The 20,420-nt window shown below is 50.5% G+C and overlaps 1 protein-coding gene across 1 annotated transcript; it reads right to left on the bottom strand.

Moving 5' to 3' along the window:
* Positions 1-1,111: 1,111 nt before the first annotated feature.
* Positions 1,112-19,752, bottom strand: Trmt44 (tRNA methyltransferase 44 homolog). The gene is made up of 11 exons (XM_021654917.2): positions 19,229-19,752; positions 18,775-18,889; positions 17,160-17,379; positions 16,250-16,318; positions 15,160-15,267; positions 14,375-14,446; positions 12,297-12,403; positions 11,081-11,264; positions 9,193-9,625; positions 7,309-7,425; positions 1,112-2,793 (listed from the first exon to the last, which is right to left on the bottom strand). The coding sequence occupies exons 1-11, from the start codon at positions 19,725-19,727 to the stop codon at positions 2,564-2,566; spliced, it is 2,154 nt and encodes a 717-aa protein (XP_021510592.1). The 5' UTR covers positions 19,728-19,752; the 3' UTR covers positions 1,112-2,563.
* Between the last annotated feature and the right edge of the window lie 668 nt (positions 19,753-20,420).

Raw genomic sequence — 20,420 nt, 5'->3', positions numbered from 1 at the left:
CTATCCAGGGCCTTGCTTGTTTACTCTGGGAAGACAGATCACTAGGCCATAATCCTTGGTGCTGGAATGACCTCTGGCTTCCCACTTAGTCTCAGCAGATGATGTCTTGGCCCATGAGACTCACCTGTGCCAGCTCAAAGCCAGGCAGTGTCTGACCCAAAGTCATCTCTGGGACTCTTAAGCTCCAGAGTGCTCTTGCCCATCCTCAGCTCTTGGGAGCTCTTAGGACTCTTAGGCTTGTGGACCATCACTCATCTGCCTCTGGTTCCACGACTTCTTCCTGTGTCTGTATTCATCCCTATGGACACCGCCACTTTGTCAGGATGCACCCTGCACCCTAACCCCACAGTCCATCATACCTGTGACATCTCAATTTCCACACCACGCTGTGTCTGAAGCTCTGGCATGTGATCTTTGGGGGACATGAATCACCCACTTGGAAGGCAGAGTCAAAAGGAAAGGAGACTGTTATGTGAGGATGTGCAATGTCCCCAAGGCTTGTGGCTGATATTTGGTCACCTGGTGACATTGCTTTTGAGGCTGTAGAACAGTATGGACATGGGGTGTGGCTGGCAGCAGGGAGCCGTGATCCTTACCCATTGGTGCCCATGTGTTCGACCAGCCTGTTCTGAGAGTGGGCAGGGCCTGTGGCCTGCTTCCGACCAGGAGAACTCAGGAAAAGCCACAGGGCATCACTTGTGTGATGTGACTCGAAACTGGCCTGCTGCTGCTGTCAGCTGGCCTGCGGAGGGAGCCACAAGAGCATGGACACAGATCCTTCCCCAGTCTAGACTCTGTTGAGACCCTAGCCTTGGGCCATACCTTGGCTGTAGCCAGGAGGCACCTGGGCAGAAAGGCCCAGCAAGGCTATGCTTGCCCCTACTGTAGTGCTCTGAGCCTCCAGGTTCATTGCCATTTACTACAAATCAAAAGTAAACAAATGATCTGAGGGCCCCTCCTTGCTGACCTGAGGTAGAGAAGATGCCCAGGGCTCTTACCCATGTTAGTGCTCTGGATTCACAGCACCCACCACCACCAACGTTGGGCTCTAATCTTGTGTTTCACAACCATTTTGGAGACTCAGAAACCAAACAGACCCAAGGTGGCCATGTTCCAGGCAAACCCCAGTTTATGCCCAAGTGTGTGCTTGCACGTGGAGCAGACCTGGGACGAGTGCTCACCAGCCAGCTAGCACTGCAGCGTGAATCAGTGCATTTCTTGAACTCTGAGTTCACTTGTTCCTCTGGTCCTGTCACTGACATGGTAGAACGTTGATTTAACTGAATACCCAATGCAGCAGGATTGTCAAGGAACACTTGCATGAGCACTTCGCTAACCCTGCTCATATGCTTCCCATGCAGGGGCTTCTGGAAGTTGTCCTCACTGAATGCAGGCCCTGGGGCGGGGATTGAGCATATGAAGGAGCAACCACAGCTCATCCTGAATGTGCTTCTCTGGTGGCTTCTCCCAGAACCCAGTTTTCAGCGTGAGGCTCTGTAAACTGGAAAATATGGGAACTTCAGCCGCTGACCCACTTCTCGGTCTTGCTGTCTTAACATGGGGCTCCAGTAAAATCTGAGGGAGGGCCAAGAAAAATGCCTCTGGGGGCCTTGCCTTACAAAGGACAACAGTTAGAATTTCACACACGTGCAGGGCCTGAGACCAAATGCTGCTTCTCAGGACTCCAGGCTGGGAAAGGGCTCTGCAGGTTCTGGGCCCCAGTGGACCTGGGAGAAAAGGCCACTGTAGGCAGGGCCAATGAGGACAGAGACTGCCCCTCTTTGAGTTCCTGAGGCCACAGCCTAGTCCATGCAAGACAGTGGTGGTATTGCCTGGGTGCAGATCACCATCTCTGGTGTTGGGGCTACCACACTGGGGAAGAGGTGGGAAGATGCTCTGTGGGTTCTCACCTGCCCTGCCCCAGGATACTGTAGAGCCTTTAGCACTTCAGAAGAAATAACTTCATTCTCATTGCTAAGGTGACACCAGGACAGTCATCAGAAACGTCTACCACATGAGGTTTCAGAGAGGCTGGCCCCCAGGACATTCAGCCAAGATGATATGAGTGGCATCTTCTGTGTAAGACTGAAAATAAATCTAAATGAAAATAATTTTTCCTGAAAGGAAAAACTGTCCAACACTTCAGGGGAGAGGGTTCCAAAGAGAAGGGTAAAGAGGGGGCAGTGTTCACTCGGAGTCATGCCTTCAACACAGGGTGGCCGGGTGTGACTCTGGGAGCTTTCCTCTCTAGGACTCAGAAAGCCTTGCGTCTCTGCTTTCAGGATCCTGTGACTAGCCTGCAGCGAGCTCCCAGGCAGAGGAAACCTGGGGCACACAGCCCTGAGAATGAGAAGGTCGTGTCTATAGGGGCTGACCCAGTGGCTCTGGCTTCAGGGCAGTCTGAGAAGGGCCAAGCAGGCTCTGCAGCCTGGAGACATGTGCCAGTAACTGTCACACCAACAGGTCACACTGAAGCCAACCCAGCTCAGCACAGTGTCATCAGGACAAGTGAGATAGGTAGGAGAGCCACAGAGGCAAAAGCCAGAGATCACAGAGAAGTGACTCAGGAAGCCTGCCTCTGCTTCTTTGAGGTCCGGGACAGGCGCAGCTCTTCAGGCCCATGGGCGAAGGGGCAATGAGCAGCAGGCAGTACGCAGCCATCAGGATGGTGAGCGAAGAACCAGCACATGCGAGTCTTGAACACCTCTGCAGACAGGCTCCGCTTGGCTTCTGGAAGCTTTTCCCTCTGCAGCTCTCGCCGCCAGTCACGGATGTGAACTCGCCCATTCAGAACTGAGGTTTAGAACAAAAGGACAAAACCTCAGACATTAGCCTGAATGTCATTAGTATACGGGGAATGAAAAACGCCACCTTGTGGGGAGTCCTGACAGAGGGCACAGGGTCAAGGTGAAGGCTTCCAGCCATGAGTCCTGCCTTATGAAACTTAGATGCACAATGTATACTAGTCAGGAAATGGCCAGTGTGGCCTGCTGCCCTCTGACACTTCACTTTGAGGAGCCAACAGCTCCATGTGAAACTCAGCCAAAGCAAGCAAACCTTCTGGTCTCCCACTGCTGTAAAACTTCTGGTTTCCCATGCTTCTACCTGCAGCCAGCATGCCGGGAGGAATAAAAGTGCCTCATTGAGGGAGTCTGGCTCACTGACTTCCAGAACTGAACTGAACTGAACTGACTGTATGTGAATGAACGCAGCTTCCTGTTGGCTCTGGGATCCCCTGTGCTACGGCTCCAGTGAGCCTGGCTGCTGCCATCAGCAGTCTGGAAGTAAATATTTCCCTTGGAAACCTGAGCAATGAGTCCTGAGAGGACCCTACAGCACCTGGGACACAGGGAGGGTTTCATCCTCAAGGATGGCTTGAAGCCCCTAGGGTCAAGTGACACCACATGCAACACCTCCCTCAGGCTGAGGTTTTCTTTCTTGAACTAAAGCCCAGGTTAGGGTCACTTCAGGACACTCCGAGAGACGTTCCCAGAGCAGAGCCTCCCGGTGCACCATAGGGCACAACTCAGTCACTGTGGGCCCACAACTCTCTGAACTTGTGCAGAGGAGCTTCGGGGGCATCTTTCAGAAGCAGCAGGACACTTGTCTGTAAGTGGCCAGGAGCTCCTGTCCCTGCTGAAGTTCCGACATGTTTAGGCAATCTGAGGTCAAGCTACAGTGGACATGAAGCCTGCCATCCTTGCTGGATATGGTGGCCAGTAGAACTCCCTAGATGGCTATGAGCTAGCAGCATACCTAGCCACACTTTAGGGACCTATCTGCAAGGGTCATGTGATCAGCCCAGTCTGTAAGTATAAAGACCAGAAGGGAGCAGTAATAGCAGAAGCCTGGAGAGGGCAATAGCCAGGCATCTAGTATGCAGTGTGCTAACATTTCCAGTTTATACCAGGAATGCCAGGCAGCTCCCTGTCGGCCCCACAGCCGTCATTCTGGAAAGCTGGTGTCAGGAGCCAGAGGGGCGGCCCTCCAGGGTACATGCCAGCCAGCTAACAGCTAACAGCTCTCCTCTGGGAATGTGCTTCTGATTTGAAATGGAATCACAGGAACAAATCTGCTGTCTTCCCAACCCCCCAACTCACGCCTCCTGCTGGGGACTTTTGGGATTGCAGAGAAGCAGAGAACTCTCCACTCAAACGCAGTGAGAACCAAGTGAATAGAAAGAGCACCGTCTTCAGAAGCACCAGTGCCAGGGTCTCAACTGGCCTGGATTGTCGGTCTCAATGGAGACCTTGGGTAAGTCACCAACCCCTCTGGGCTATGTCCAAGTACTCTTGATGAGGAAGCTACTTCACTAGCAGACAGAAAGACACAATCCTGCAGGCCCTAGGTAGGAGCAGAGCCAAGGTGGGGTCAGTTCTGACATGGCATGGACAGTGTTCACGTGAGCTGACCTTCAGCATTTGAAAGTAGGTTTCTCAGGAGCCCACACTCCTCCAGATCAGCAGGAGCCACATTAGCTTAAAATAAAACGAAACAAAACAAAACTCCATCCAAAGATAAGCCCCAGCTTCAGCACATATTTTCTGCATGACCACAAAGAGAATGCCCACGTGGTGCTGGATCCCCAAGCCTTCTACTCAGAAATGATTCCAAAACTATCTGGCCTCCCTCAAAGCTAACTGCACAGAAAAGCAGTTAACCCCGTACACACATATTTACACTGGACAGAAGAGATAGTTCTTCGTGAAGTCAAAGAAAAACAAGAGGACCCTCGGGCTGTAGTATTTTAACTAATTAGAGCTTGCTCATTTATTTATTTATTTTCTTATTCTTTCATCTATCTATCTATCTATCTATCTATCTATCTATCTATCTATCGATCTATCTATCTATTATGTATACGAGTGATGTTTCATGCACACCAGAAGAGGAAATCAGATCTCATTACAGATGGTTGTGAGCCACCATGTGGTTGCTGGGAATTAAACTTAGGACCTCTAGGAAGAACAGCCAGTCCTCTTAACCATTGAGCCATCTCTCCAGCCCCGATTAAAGCTTTCTAAGTAAGCACAGATCCCAGGCCCTGGGCGGCTTATCTGAACATCTGGGTGTGGGCCTCTTGGTTTCGGCAATGCCCCCAGGGGGATGTGTCAGGCCATTCTTGCACCTACCCACAAGCAGCACTCACCCAGGTGAAGGCCAGTTAGCTGGACAGAACCACACTTAACTTCCGAAAGGACAACTGGGCCATCCAAAGTGTGCAGACACACAGCCACACCCGCACACAGGAGAGCACTCTGCACCCATGGGTATACACACTGGCAGTGAGCACACATGTTCAAATACATTAAGCAGGAGCACCTCACATCATGTTCTCATGTACATGGGACAGCACATCTGTGCTCAAATCTATGAGGCAGTGCACACCGTCTCTCTCGATGACAACGAAGAGGACCAGGGGATGCTCTCATCCATAGGTCTAAGGTCTGGGGCTGGGACAGGGACAACTGTCTCTAACACCTGAGTCTCCATCAAGGCCCTGTTCCCTATCACCATCAGTCAGTGGCCCTTCGTGGACATAGCTAAAGCTGACCCCAACCTGTCCCCAAGTCCCAGACTGTCAGGATGAGGTGCATAACGTTGGCCTCTTGGCTGTAGACGGCACACCACAGAGGAACCAGCTCTGAGCTGAGAGCAGCTCATACCCTCACCTAGATCGACAGAGCTCGACACTGAGGACTGATTTGACAAGGACCTTGGGCCAGTGTGCACAGGTCCCAGAAGCAGAGACGTAGAAGCCAGACTGCTCCTTCCCAGGCCACTTGGGTATCAACCAAGCTAGTCACAGAAGCTACTGTTCTCTGGACATTGCAACAGCTGCCTGCTACCCAACCTAGATCTTCTCACACACTGGACCTCCTCACTTCCCACTCTTCTCCTCCTGGTCCTCTTCACTTGGACTTCCCTCCTTCTGGTCCCAGCTGGAGCACCGCCTCCCAAGGACAGCATCTCTGAGTAACTGAGCCTGAGCAGGTACCGGCACTGAAGGCATACTGGGGAAACAAGACAATGCCTGCTGTGCTTAATGCTGGACATGGAAGCACCTGGGGTGGGGGCACTCCAGGCGGGGTGTGACGGCTGACACAGCTATAGTCATCTGAGAGGAGGCAACCTCAACTGAGAAAATGCTTCCAGAAGACTGGGCTGCAGGCAAGTCTGCAGGGCATTTTCTAACCAGTGACTGATGTGGGTGAGCCCAGTCCATTGTGGGTAGGACCACCCCTGGGCTGGTGGTCCCGGGTTCTATAGAAGAAAGCAGGCTGCACAAGCCATGGAGAGCAAAGCAATAAGCAGCACTCCTCCACAGCCTCTGCATTAATCACTGCCTCCAGGTTTCCACCTGGTTTGAATTCCTATCTTGGCTTTCCACAATGGACTGTGATATGTAAGCCATAAACCCCTTTCTCTCCAAGTTCTTTTTGGTTATGGTGTTTAGCACAGCAAGAGTAAGCCCAACGAAGACACCTATGAAGTATAAGTGCTCCGTGAAGAGGGCTGGTGAGAGGACTCAGGGCCTGCAGCTCTTTTCACCTTGTGCTATTCCTACACGCTCATGAATTCACGACACTGTCTACACCTCAGGCCTCTGGGTGGGCACCATCACACTCCCCTCTCCATCCTGGAACTAACTTTGAGACTAAACACTCTCGAAGGGCAGGGACTAAGCCATGACCCATGCAGAATGGGCCCTTTTATCTCTGGAAGTATGGGATCCAGTGTTGGAGCAGAGCCAAGCCTCAGTTTACCAGGAAGGCCACCCAAGAGTTCTGAGTCTCTGTGCTAGGACCATGGGGTGGCAGTATCAAGCAGACACCAGAAGGCTCATGTCCTCAACTTGCCTCGTGGGCTCTACAGCAACCCATGCTTCTTGTTGCAGGTGGCAGAGGTAAACCAATGTTCTGACACAAGATGCAGCCAGCAGGCTTTACAACTGACCACCTGCCCTGTGTGAGGAATAGGCATCGGAAGCAATGGGAGTTTAGGGGCACACCCCAGACAGGAGCTATCTGGACCAAGGCACAGGGAGTCGAAGCAGAGGCTGGGGAGCGTCAAGAGAGAAGGGTAAGTATAGCCTCACCCTAAGATACAGGCTGGTGGTGGCCTGGGTGTGCTCAGGGATGCCATACTATCCAGCTGGTACTTCTGAACATCAAGTATTTAAGTATCATTTAAGTATCGTGACTCCCTCCATGCCGATCAGAAAGTAAAGTGTTACAGAATGTACAGGGAGGAACCTGTTCTGGGGACAAACAGGATGGACAGTGTATGGTGACCTCATAGATTTACCTTCAAACACCTGATGGTTATTCCTGAGCAGGGTCTGTAGGCCTCCACACTCCCGCTTCAGCCTTCGCAGCATCTCTGGGTTCAGTTCCGCAGCCACTTCTGCCAGGGAAAGGCTCCCTGTGGGAAAGCGGGTTTCCGCAAACAGCCCAGATTACAAGTCTGTAACCAGCAGAGACTGTCAGGTCCTGAAGCCAAAGCCAATCCAGCAGCTTCAAGCGTGGTTCAGCTACAGGACCCTGTCCGTGCAGTTTATCTTACAACCACAGGACACGCTGGTGGCACAGCCACCCCAGCCACAGGGACAGTGTGCCAGCATGCAGTACCACGTGCTTCCACGTGCAGGCTGAGCATCAAGTAAGTCTACCCAATGCCTGGTGGGTGGCTCAGACCCCACATCTTTGGTACCATACAAATGAGCTCTAGCCCGGAGCTAGGGGTCAGGACCAATAGGTAAGCCTCTAGCTGTGTCTCTTGGCCAAGCTGCCATTAGAGCTTTGAGGGCACTGCCCGCATGGGCCAGGCACAGGAGGGACTGAGCGGGAGGTGTGCACAGAACTGCAGATATCACAGCGAGGGCACTCCCATTCACAATGTCGCTCAAGACTCTGCTTGTATGTGAAAATACCCTGATGAGACCCAGTGACAATGAAGTCTAGTCCAACTAAGATGACAGTGGGTCCCTGGGGGTATTTTTCAAGAACCTCCCTACACCCTGCAGTACACCTGTGTCTAGGCTAAAGACAGCCCAGCCTCCACAGCCTTATCAGTTAGGCTGACCTAGACCCGAGGGCCTCCTTCCCAGTTTCCAGCGATTGCTTACTGAGGGAGATGCCCAGGCCTCCAGTCACCTCTCAGGGAAGGTATGGTACCTGGCACTCTTCTTAGTGGCAGGCAAAATGAGATCTAGTCCCTAGAGCCATCTCTGGACCTAGGTCTGAAGGAGGATCCAGCTAGCTCAGGGCTTTCCACCCCAGGCATAGCCCAACAGGCCCCAATTCCCATCACTTCCTTGGGAAAACCAGAGATTCTGCTGCATAGCACACTCGGAAACTTCCAGACCTGGATGCCAACCCAGCCCTGCCCTTTGTTCTTCCAGCCTTGCTAAGAAACCTTGCTGCCCCTCTGCAAAGATACCATATTAGCATCTAAGCAGTGATGCTCGGCCCAAACCACGGAGTGCTGGGTCTTCAAGTTACATAGCCACCTGAGCCAAGGCCACTCTGGCTGGTGTCCTGGAGGGCGTCCCAGGATCAGTTAGTTCTGGGGGTAACATAAAAGAGGATCCTGCCATGTCATATGTGGGAGGTAAGAGGATGAACATAACCTGGACTCAGCAGACACAATGAGGATGTGGCATGGGGAAGTGTTGCCACTCTGCTTTAAGTTATGCTGGGGGTCACCTGCACCTGTGTGGGGCAAGAACTAGACAACACCCCCAGCTGCAGGTGCAGTCCTGGTTCTGGTCCGCAGATGGCCCCGTACTGCCCTCTAGTGGTCACAGGTGGAAGGAAGGGGTGCAGCTGAAAGCTCAGCTCCAACTTGGCGTGCACCAGTGAGCCTACTTTGCCTGTTTCTCTCAAATGTGCAGGAACCAGCCAACAATCAGATGCAACTGTCTTTCCCATGATGACAGTCCTGTATTTGGGGATTTCAGAGAATTACAGTATTGGATTTGCATTCAAAGGAGTGGGGCTTTTGACACTCAGTGACCTGTCTCCGGTTGTATTATTACTAAGAACTAAACATGAACAGCCCTGGCTTCTGCCGTCTTCCCCTGAACAGCAACTATGGACAGCTGCTCACTCCTAGCTTCTGGGTGTGCTGAGCTACAGAAGACCCAGAGTCCATGCAAGCAAGTGAGCCTGCCCTGAGGGTGGGGCCTACCTCCTCCATTCCAGGTCTTCAGACTCCCATCCTCAGAGGTTCCCGTGTTTAACTTCTTTCCGTCTAATAACAAATTGGCCACTTGTGAAACCACCTGGTCAATGAAGTCTCGAGGGAGGGTGGCACAATTCCTCACACGTTCGGCTTTTTCTCTAGGGCTGAAGCCGGGTGCCCAGAGCCCTGTGGCTTGGGCTTCTGCTCCTCGCTCAGCAGCCAAGCCCTCAGACATGCACTCAGTCCCAGCAGCAAAGGTCCTGTGACAGTCTTGGTGACCAGCACCGTGAGCAATAGTCTGGGGTGCAGAAGATGCATGTCTCTCACTGGGCAGGCTCTGGGGGTGGCCCTGTCTGCTGCGTAGGTACCGTGTTCTCTGCTCATCCATCCAGACCTCCGCAGAAGGTGGGTATGTTCTGGATTTCCCAACGAGGCAGACCTGTGTTATAAGAGACACTGAATTGCAACATTCATGGAGCAATCTTGTGCTGAAGTACAAATTGTGATAAAGTTTTAGCAATCTGTCATAAGAAAAAAAATCCTTATTTTAGCCTTTTGGTTGTACTACAATGGAATCCAAGACCTAGTGCATTGCTGGGAAGCATTCCCCTCTGAGCTATATGCTCAGCCCTGAAAACCTTATTTTTTAAAGAGATACCGACAGAAACGGTTTAAAAATAATGATAATAACAAAGAGCTAGTGAGGAATGTGAGCGCAGGGCCAAGGAAGGTGCAAGTTGGCTCAGGGTTCTAAATGCTTCTGACAGTCTCACTGGACCTGCTCTTGCTCCAAGGGGTGATGTGTTGAGGCTGGAACCACGAAGTACTCACGTTAAGTGCTTGTCCCCCAAGATCCCTACTGTCCAAAAGCAAATTTTCAAGAATCCAAAATAACACCGTGTGAACCTAGCTTCCCTGATTATTCCTGACTGGCTAATAAAGTTGCTAACAGGCTCGGTTGGGCAGAAGAGAGGCAAAGTGAAGGTTCACAGGCTTGTGGAGTCACAGAAGGACCATGAGGAGGAAAGAGGAAGGAGGAAGGAGGAAGAAAGGAGCAGGTTGCCATGTGTTACTTAACCAGGAGCACATGGCCAAGAGCAGCTGGTTCTGAGGACTGGCCTGATGAAGCTGAAGCTGAAGCCCAAGTGAAACATGTACAAGCATTTACGGCAATTTTTGGCTGGGAAGCAGACAAAATAGCTTAAGAGCGTTGATATCTGCCCATCCCTGGTGTTTTAAGGCTTACTGTAAATCTAATAAATTTCTGTCTTTTATTTATAAAACAGCGGGTTAAGGAGTAACTGCCACCTTAATAATTTCTTGCATTTAATTATTATATACAAAATAATTCATTTTACAGTGACACAGTTTACTTCTGAAGGTTTCCAGGAGTCTGTGAGAGACTGAGGCTGCGTGTTAACCTACTGGCACCGACACTCAGTACAATGTGGCTGCCCAGTGCATCTGAGGAACTTCCTCCACACTTTCCCTCTGGCCATTAACTCGAGTCAGGATGCACACCAGCAAAGGGGGCCAATGGAGTTCCATTAGAGCCGCCCAGCCCTGCCATGTTAGAGCACAGCAGCATCTCATGTGTCTGGTCCTCACCTGCTGGGTGGCTGCCCAGCACTCACCACTCACACTACCCAACTGTAACACTGGGTCAGAGACTGTATGAGCTTCCTTGGTTATGACAAGCATTGGAACTGCACGTGTGAAACACAAGTCTCTGCCACCCCAGACAGAACCTTTTCCAACTCAGAGGAGCAAGACTTGCCAACACAGATACCTTTTGGGAGAAAGACGTCAGCCTGAGGATGAGGCCTGAAGGACTTCCAAAGGAGTCCCAGGCAGAGCACACACTCAGTGGCTCTATACATGCCCTGGCACATACCCGCTTGGTAGAAGGAATCCTGAGGCAGTCCTCCTGCACGTGGAAGCCACAGGAGAGCCCCACCTCCAACACGAAGTCCAGGTACTCTCGGTACTGTGTCTTACTGCTCTGCCGCCGCCGGTACCGCCCCACAAAGTCAAAGAAACAGCAGGGCAGGACAAAGAACCGGCAGGTGTAGGAAGACCTAGAGAAAGAAAAAAAGAGCCAGGAAATCATCAGAAGCCCAGCAGAGACCCAGCATGACCGGAGGAGCCCAGGTAGAGACTAGGCAGACCTGAGGAGGCCAGCACAGACCCAGGTAAGCAGGCTCACCACAGCATGCACAAGCAGCACGGGCGGAATACTGAGCTGCTCCTGCCGTTCTTCCATCTAAAAATGAGTGGAAACCAGTCTGTTCTTATTTGGTTAAAAAAAAAAATTTTTTTTTGGCCCAACCTGGCCTCAAATGCACTATTTATTCCTGACTTCCTTGCTCCACCTTCAGTGTGCTGGGACCTGAGGCTGGCACCTTTCTCCCAATAGCCATCATAGTGGGATTCTTTCCCATGGATCTCTAAAGGCCATGCGGCACATCATGTATCAATAAAAGAGAAATCAAGAAATCCTGAGTGGTTTCTCTGGTCCACTGTGACTTCGGCTCTCTGGAGCAGGAACTTCAGGTAGGAATCAGAAACCAAGGCAGGCACAGCAGAGGTAAGTTCAGATTTGAGCTTGTATGGAGCTAACAGCACAAACAGCTCAACCAGTCCTGGAGGTGGGAGAGGCCCAGTGAAGACCAAGGGAGGCGGGGCTGAAGGCACAGCCAGTGTCTCAGACTCCCTCAAAGCGCTGTCTAAGAGAAGAGTGCAGACTGCTGCAAAGGGTCTGTCTAAGGAAAGAGTTTTCCCTTGAAGCCAAACCCTCCAAAATCAGAACAGTTTCACAAAAGGAAGCCCACACTCTTCAACATGGGTTAGCAATGCCATAGAGATGGCACAGTTGGGATCAGTGGTGGCTCCCAGAACATGCGAGGAGCCACGTGGATGGTGTAGGTTTTCTAGTAGCCACAATGTCAAAAGAAAAGCAGGTAGATTTAGAGTTACTCAATATATCTATGCTACCATCATGTCAACACTCTGAGTTACCATGTCAAATGCCCCACTGCCACGGTGACTAGGGGCTACTATTGTGGACATCGTGTGCACAGGAAGAAACAGCCACCTGTCTCTCCACTTACCTGGCTGCAATGACAGGGATCCAGGGGGTGAGCTCATCAGAATGGTTACCAATCAGCCAATCAACACCAGGGAACAGGGTCTTGTCACTTGGAGTGATGGAACCTTCCTTAAAAATGCCACACAAGATGAACTAGTCAGTACATGCGCCAGAAGCTCTGGGCCATGACCCATGGTCACAGTCCACTTATCCCATGACCCTCCAAGGGCCTCCTCTGTGTCCAACTTACTAAGAGAAGAAGGTGACTATCCTGCCCACGATTGGTCCCCAAAGACACAAATCACTAACAACTTTTAGGATCCCCTAAAAGGTCACTTTTCTGGGTGATGACTAAAACTTGCTTCCTGCATAAACACAGAAAGCAGCCAACAGAGAGAGAGAGAGAGAGAGAGAGAGAGAGAGAGAGAGAGAGAGCGCTGGTGACTGGTCTCCGAGCAGAGGGAGTAAGTCTGCCCAGTTCTGGACTATTCTGTCACTATGGTCAGTGAAATTCTAGCAGTGACACCTCATCCACACTGCCCTTCTGAGTATCTGTACAACAGCCTTCCTGGTGGCCAGCAGCCAATCTCGAACTAACGAGTGAAATCTTAGAGATGTCACTACATTAGCCCTCATGGTAGGAGGGTTAGCTCCCTACATCAGACCTCACAGCAGAAAAGTTGGAACCACCATGGTGCTGGTGGTGCTGTTTACATAGATGCTGATACATTCACCATCCAACTGCCAAGTGTTTGACCTCACAGGACAACAAACCATTAGCAATGTTTATTCCACTAACTCTGCACTTAAATTTGCCCATTTGTCTCTTCATGATTCAAGAACTTACTTATACTTTGGATTGCCATTACGAGGGTCATGCTTTACAAAGGGCCTTCTGAAAATAGCAAATTGCAACCTTCCCATTTTATGCACAAATTTAAAGGCAATCTGAAATCATCACTGCATTATATTAACAAGGGATTCAAATTCCACTGAACAGGGGGTGGGAAACTTAAGCTTCTAGACAGCTATGACAGAAATCACACAACTGCAGCTGGAAACAAACTATTAGCAACAGCAGCATGAGGCTTCCATCAAAACCTAACAGCCACAGACTCAGGCAGAAAGTGCACCAGAAACACAGTCAGCTTCCACCTCGCACACTCAACGCTAGAACCATCGGTGCTGAAACTAGAAGGGGAGTCATTGTAGGGTCTGAGGCAGGCCCTGGAGATCCCTAATAAACAGCTCAAAACAAACCTTTATGCATTCCCTGAAAGCCTTTCACACCAATCAGCACTTCCTTCAGTCAGAACTTACTACTGGGATAGTTTGAAGTTTGTACCAAGCAGAGGGTAAGACCCATGGACATAGTAACACTAACATCTGCCAAATTACTCCTGCTGATTGTCAGCCTCACTCCCAGTATGGACTGAACGTCCACCGGCAGGGGCTCTCGATGCACCCACCCGCCTACCAACACCCCTCAAACCTAAGACTAAAATTTTTCTTTTTGGAGACAGGGTCTTACTATTTAGCACTAGACTTGAACTTGCTTATGTATGGAGGCTGGCCTAGAACTCAGGGATCTGCCTGCCTCTGCATCCCAAGAGCTGAGATTAAAGGCATATGACTCCATACCCAGCCCTAGAAACATTTCTCAACTCTCTACCTTTATTTAAGGTACAGGTCTCATGAAACCCAGGCTGATCCTTCTGCCTCCACCTCCCAAGTGTCAGAATTACAGGAGTTCATCATCTTACTTGGCTAAATTTCCTATAATGTCAATCTACAAGCAATTATGAATCCCTGGGAAAACAACCATGAATACATAAGAATAAGAGCTCAGGGGCTGGCAATGAGCTCCCTGTCTCTTAAGCCTTTGTCATCTTATCCTAATTTGAAAGAGAGGTAAGCCGAAAGAAAATGCAACAGTCTCTAAAACTGTACTTTCTGCTGCAAATGAAGCAGTAACAGCTGCGGGCAGTGAATGGGGCAGTGGAGGCTCAATCCTGAGGCGCTCCTGCCAACAGCTGACTCGACAGGACAAGTCTCGCTAGATGTACAGAGGATGCATTGGGGGAAGGGAGACAACAATACCTCCAACTGAGTTTGGGGTCCATACATGTCCCAGATTTTTCTCCTTCGGACATCAATCCCTCTGCCCGGATGCTGAAATGAAAGGTTTTGAAACCATGGGTGGCTCCTGGGCTAAGTTAGCAAAAATAAAAATCTGCAGGCGCTGCTGCTGCCACACAGGAGGGACAGGGGCATGCCTGGGGTCTGTGGGAGGCACAGCTCTCAACTCTTGGTAACACTGGCTAGTGAGAACTTGTACCCCATCAGTGATCACACCACAGACCTTCAAAGGGACCACGGTGGCCTGTGCCCTAAGAACATGTCCAGGGCCAGTGCTCAGGGAACACGCAGGGGAAGGCAAGTTTGTGATCATCCCCATCAAGGTCCCTGTACCCTGACTGCAACCTTATTCATTTCCCCACTTGGGAGGAGGGCTATGGAATCTTCCTGTCACCCCTACACCCGGCTTCCAGGTCCTGACAAGGTCACCACTGCAAATGCCTTCTCTATAGACACCCAGGGATGCTCCAGCTTCCCAACCTCTTGAGGCTTTGGGCATCAATGAGCTAGACTGTAGCACCAAGAAATGTTAGAATTGGCTGTGGCTGCCCATTCTGGAGTCAGAGACAGGTGGGTCTCTGTGAGTTTGGGGCTAATCAGGACTACAAAGCAAGTTCTAGGCTAGTCAAATTACATAGTGAGACCTTGCCTTAAAATAATTTAAAACAAAATTAAGAAACATGAGGGCCCCTTTGCCCAACCCAGAGAAATCTTAAGAAAAGAAAAGGCAACAGAACTCTGCTTACCCCCTCATTGCTCAAGATGTGGACCAGAAGGCCATTTCCGCACCCCAAGTCCACAAAGGACTGCTTGGTGGTGACTCCCCTCTCGGCCCTTTCCTCTTCCCATAGGATCTGAGAAAAAAAGACAAAGTAAAGCCAACTCACATGCTGACTCATTCTGTTTCAGAACAATCCTAATGAGGTAACGGCACATGCCTGTGATCCCAGCTCCCCCAGGAGGACTGTAAGCTCAAGGCTTGCCTGGGAAACTTGGGAATCCTGTCTCAAGATTTTAGAAAAGAAGCTGATGATAAATGGCTCAGTGGCAGAGCATTTACCTGGCATGTGTGAGGATCCTGGGTTCCAGCCCAAGAAAAAGAAAAAGGACCCAAATGCTAATGCCACTTGGGGGTGGGCAGGGTGGAGAAACATCTTCCAAGACCCTAGGGCTCCCAGGAAAGTGACACAAATAAGCAGAACAGATAGGGTCTTTGGTTCTGAGGACACTAGGTTCCCTCACTGTTTTCCCCAGCCATTGTATTCATTCAGGGCTGGGGTACAGCTCAGTGGTACCTACGGTAGAGTGAGCCTGGCACATATAAGGCCTTGGGTTCCATCCCAGCACCAGAAAAAGGGCATGTATGTCCAGTGGTCATCTCTAGCCACCAGTACACCAAGATGACTCAAGGTTTCATCATATTTTCTCCTTGTTCTTCAACGACTGCATGCTTTGACAACCAAAATAGCCCCGTGTTCTAAACTAAGAGATCTACAAGTTTAAGGGAAACTGGGAGGCTCTGGTTTAAATACTTTATGGATGAGAAAACCAAGGGTACTGAGTTAAAGAAGTGTCCACTTGAGCTGGCCAGCCAGAACATTAAGAACAGACTACGTGGGGGAGACCCTGCCCACAGCTGGATGGCACTGCATAGTTGGTGCCTCCACAGGGACAACTGTGTCTCATTGATGCCTGCCTCATCTGCCTTCCAACTTCCTGGTTCACGTGTGCTCTGTGCTCACGCAGGAGTCATGCTGGATGTGAATCATTGCACAGCAGGGCAAACCATGGGTCCCGACTTAATGAACGCGTCACCCCCAACTAGTAGCATCTTACCAGCAGGTACGTAGCAATGGCCACATCTTCATAGACAAACTTTTCAGGGTCGGTTACTTCAGGCCAAACCTAAAATGTTTTCAAAGAACATATAAGTAGCTGTTACCTTGAACAACTTAAAATATCTCTAAACAGCCTAAGTCAAACCAAACTAATCATATAATAAGTAAAGGTATAATACCAATTCAAAAGCAAAAATCAGTTGATTTCTTACAATAAGTGCTTTATACAAAAACAGTTGTTACATTGCTTGTAAGAAACAGAATGTGTTCAGTTCATCTGGATAGAGACAATGACTAATGGAATAAGGGAGGGCAGGTCCTCAGTGGGGAAAGTGCTCGCTTTGCAAACATGGGGATTAGAGTTCAAATTCTCAGCACTCACCTAAAAAGCCGACTTGCGAGCAGGCCTAGTGGCATGTGTGTGCATAGGTGTATGCACCTCACACACATATACATACAAGCACTCACACAAAGAAATGGTGAGAATGGTGCAAATGGACTGGGACTCGAGACTGGGCTAACTGTTCAGGGCCAGGCTCTGTCAACAGGAAGGCCAATCAAGGCACCCTAAAGAGTCAGCTGTGCACAGAACAGACAGGTACAGTGAGTGATGCAATAGATAAACCATGTTCTGGGAACAATTTAAAAGCTGAAAATCAGGAGTAGCTCCTTAAAGGTACTGAGAGTTCACCCCCACCCCAAGGGCCAGGGTCTTCAGGGTCTGTATAGACAGACCCAAACCACAGCTCTATAATGAATCACTGAGGCTCTAAGTCTGTGGCTTTGGCTACTTTGCCTTATAATGCAAGGACTAACTCAAGTTCAGGTTGTCATGAACAGTCTTCCTGGCATGCCCTGGCCACGTCACCTGTTCAGTGAGGGGACCATGGATGTGCTGCTAGCATTACCTTCACCATGTCTCTGTACTTCTCTTTGAGGTCCTGGTACATCCTGCTATAGCGCAGGATGGACACCAGGGAGAGTGTGCTTTTAAACTCGCTCTTCCTGTTCTCCACGGCCCACCTGGCCAACTTGGACAGCAGTTCTCCTCCAAGCCAGGCCGGCTTGGGATAGACAACACCATCTGAGTGCCACCTCTCTGGACAGAAAATTAAAACAGATATGAACCTTCAAAAATAAGAGAAACAGCAGTAAGAAGAGCTGGCTTCAAATCTTATTAAGTTACATGTTTATTTCCCAAAAGAGAGTAGTAACTGTGACATCCTTTCTCTCTCCCTGTGTATATATGTGTGGGTAAGTGTGTGAATGTTGTTGCTGATGTTGTTAAGACCAAACTCAGGGCCTGGCTAGGCACATAATGGGCAAGTATTCCCCCGAGTGAGAAGCCTGCACGTTATACTAAGCAGGCTCTACACTATGACAGGCTACGCCACCCACTCCTCTGGACAGAAATATAGAAACAGAATGATGATGGGATTAGAGTTCACATGAATTTGTTCCAGATTTGAAAAGTCCCCCAAAGGCTCCTGTGTTGAAGGCTTGGTCCCCAATTCAGCTGAGTTCAAAGGTGGGGCCTTTGGGAGGTGACTGAACCATGAGAGGACTGACCTCATCAACAAGCTAACTCATAGCCTGGCTCAGCTTAAGGGTTACTGGGGGCGGTGGGAGCTTAGAGGGTGAGGTTTTGTTGGAAAAGTAGGGAGTTGTGAGGGATCGGGACTCTTGAAGGGTAGAATTTGTCCTTGGCCCCTCTCGATTCCTGGTTGTCCTGAGTGAGAGGCCTGACTGTACCACATGCTCCTAGCTCCTCACCACAGGCCCCAAAACCAAAGAGGGGAGCGACCACGTATGAAAACCTAAGACCCTTTTAATATTATATACATTTAGCTGTATCTCTGTATGTGTGTGTGTACATGTATATGTATGTATGCATGCATGTACATGTGCTTGCAAAAGACAGAGGACAACTCACAGAACATGTTGGTTCTCTCCTTCCAACACATGGATTCTGAGGATCAAACTCAGATTGTAAGATTTGAAGCAAGCGCCTTTATGCACATAGTCATCGTACTGGCCCTGAAACCTCAAGTTGACTTCCTTGGGCATTCTGCCACAGCAACAGAAAGCTGACTAGCATCAAACCCCAACTAGTTGCTGCAGACCATTAAGGCCAGCTGGAATGTAGAGATTGGGCACTCTGGCTATATTGCTTTTGGGTTTTTTTTTTTGTTGTTGTTTTTCGAGACAGGATTTCTCTGTGTAGTCCTGGCTGTCCTGGACTCACTTTGTAGACCAGGCTAGCCTCAAACTCACAGAGACCCGCCTGCCTCTGCCTCCCTGAGGGTTAGGATTACAGGTGTCAGACACCTCTCTCAACTTTCCCACATTACAATCCCCAACACAGCAGCAGGAACCAGGAGAGTGGTGACTGGAGCATACATCTGAGACCATCTCACCAACCCAAGACCTCTTCTGCAGCCCAGAACCTTCCAGAAACTCAGGGATAGAATATCGATTAAGAGCATCACATAGTGGTGCAATAGAGCAGTACCCAGCTCTTACCATTCTCCTTCACTGTGGTGCAGATGGAGCTGATACACGTTGCTCAGCTTAACTTCCAAATTCCCTGCATCATCTTCTTCCAAGGGCAAAAAGGTGACCCTCCCATTGGAGACATCTGAGGATAAAAGAAAAGCCAAGAGGTCATAACTGCTCCAAACAGACCCCTTAGAAGTATAACCGAACAGCAACGAATATGAGAAGGATGCTTTCCAACCCTCAGTAGATGTCCAGCGCTGGGGAGAAGGGCTCCGCACTTTACACACTATTACAGCCAGCACTTAGAAAGTACAGAGCTGGGCGGGGTGGCGCAAGCCTTTAGCTCCAGCACTTGGGAGGCGGAAGCAGGTGAAATCTGTAGTTCGAGGCCAACAGGCTCTACATAGCAAAGTCTACGGCATAAAAGGCCCTGTCTCGCTTTTCAATCTGTTTGCACGCTTCCCAACCAAGCCCCCACCTTGCACCACCAGTTCTTTCTTCGGCACTGTAAGGGAGAAGTGGGGGCTCGCTTTCGGGATGACGGTTCTGAGAACCAGATCGAGCTCCTGCGCGGCTTCAGGCTGAGAACCGAACTCGGGGCCAGAGAGGAAAGCCAGCATTTCCGAATTGTCCTGGACGAGGCTTTGGGAGACTCGGTCCCACAGCGAGTCTAAGACAGCCGCGGGGGCGTCGCCTTCGCCGATTGCCCTAGGTCCCAACCCTGGCTCTCCTTCGGGAGAGGCGTGTCCGGGTTCCCCCGTGTCATGCCCCTCCGGCCCGCGTCCCCGTCCACGCCGTGGTCCGCACTCCGCCTGGGCGCGGGGCCGAGAAGCGCTCCCGCGGACCTCCACGCGGACGCCGCACAGCCGTTTGTTGACCACCTGTGGCCTCTCCAGCCACACGGTCACGGCAGCCCAGAAGCCTGCGGGCAGCAGAGCACCAGGGTCGCTCAGCGGCACTCTGCCAACCTCCGCCATGTCTGCGCGCTCGGCGCGTTGAGATGACGCGACCCGGCAGTGCGCTGACGTCACGCGGGTTAGCGCCAAAAGACACGCCCTCTATTTTGCCCGCTGGGCGGTACCCGTCAGTGAGGCACCAGTTTGGAGGGCGGAACGGATCGCACCTTCAGGGAGCCTGCCGGGTTGAACGCTCATCCTTTTCTCCACTTGCTCTCTGACTTGCTTTCTGGCGTGGGAATAAGAATTTCCAAGAGCTCTTCATCCATCTCAAGCCCCCAAAGTGAAATTTGGCCCCATGTATTCTGCTTCTCCCACAGCAAAGTTAATAACACGGAGAGAAGGATGGAGACGGTGTGGTTACTTGAGCAAATAAGACGTAACCTATGCTCCCCGCAGAAAGCCACATTTACGTGGAGGTTTCTACAAGGCTGGCTGACTAGAGCGTCATGGTTGTGAAGAGTGGGAGTGCAGACCCAGAGCCAGCCTTACCTTGGGCGATTGTTTAGCCCGTTCGTAGCCATGCATTGCCTACCTCTGTGTGTGACCCCAAATCCTTTGACTAAAAGCAAAATCTCTGGAATATATTAAGTTGGCAGAACATTGCCTCCCACCAACCCGAAAGATAAGGCTGTGGTAAGAAAACATAAGAAACCTATAGCAGAGCTATAGCTTACTTTGCTATCTGAGGTCCCCCAAAAAGTAATTGTTAAA

The sequence above is a fragment of the Meriones unguiculatus genome, chromosome 12 (genome assembly GCF_030254825.1).
Source record: "Meriones unguiculatus strain TT.TT164.6M chromosome 12, Bangor_MerUng_6.1, whole genome shotgun sequence".
NCBI classification, from domain to species: Eukaryota; Metazoa; Chordata; class Mammalia; order Rodentia; family Muridae; genus Meriones; species Meriones unguiculatus.
The sequence above is the reverse complement of the archived record's forward strand: the minus strand, read 5'-3'. Positions and strand labels throughout refer to the sequence as shown.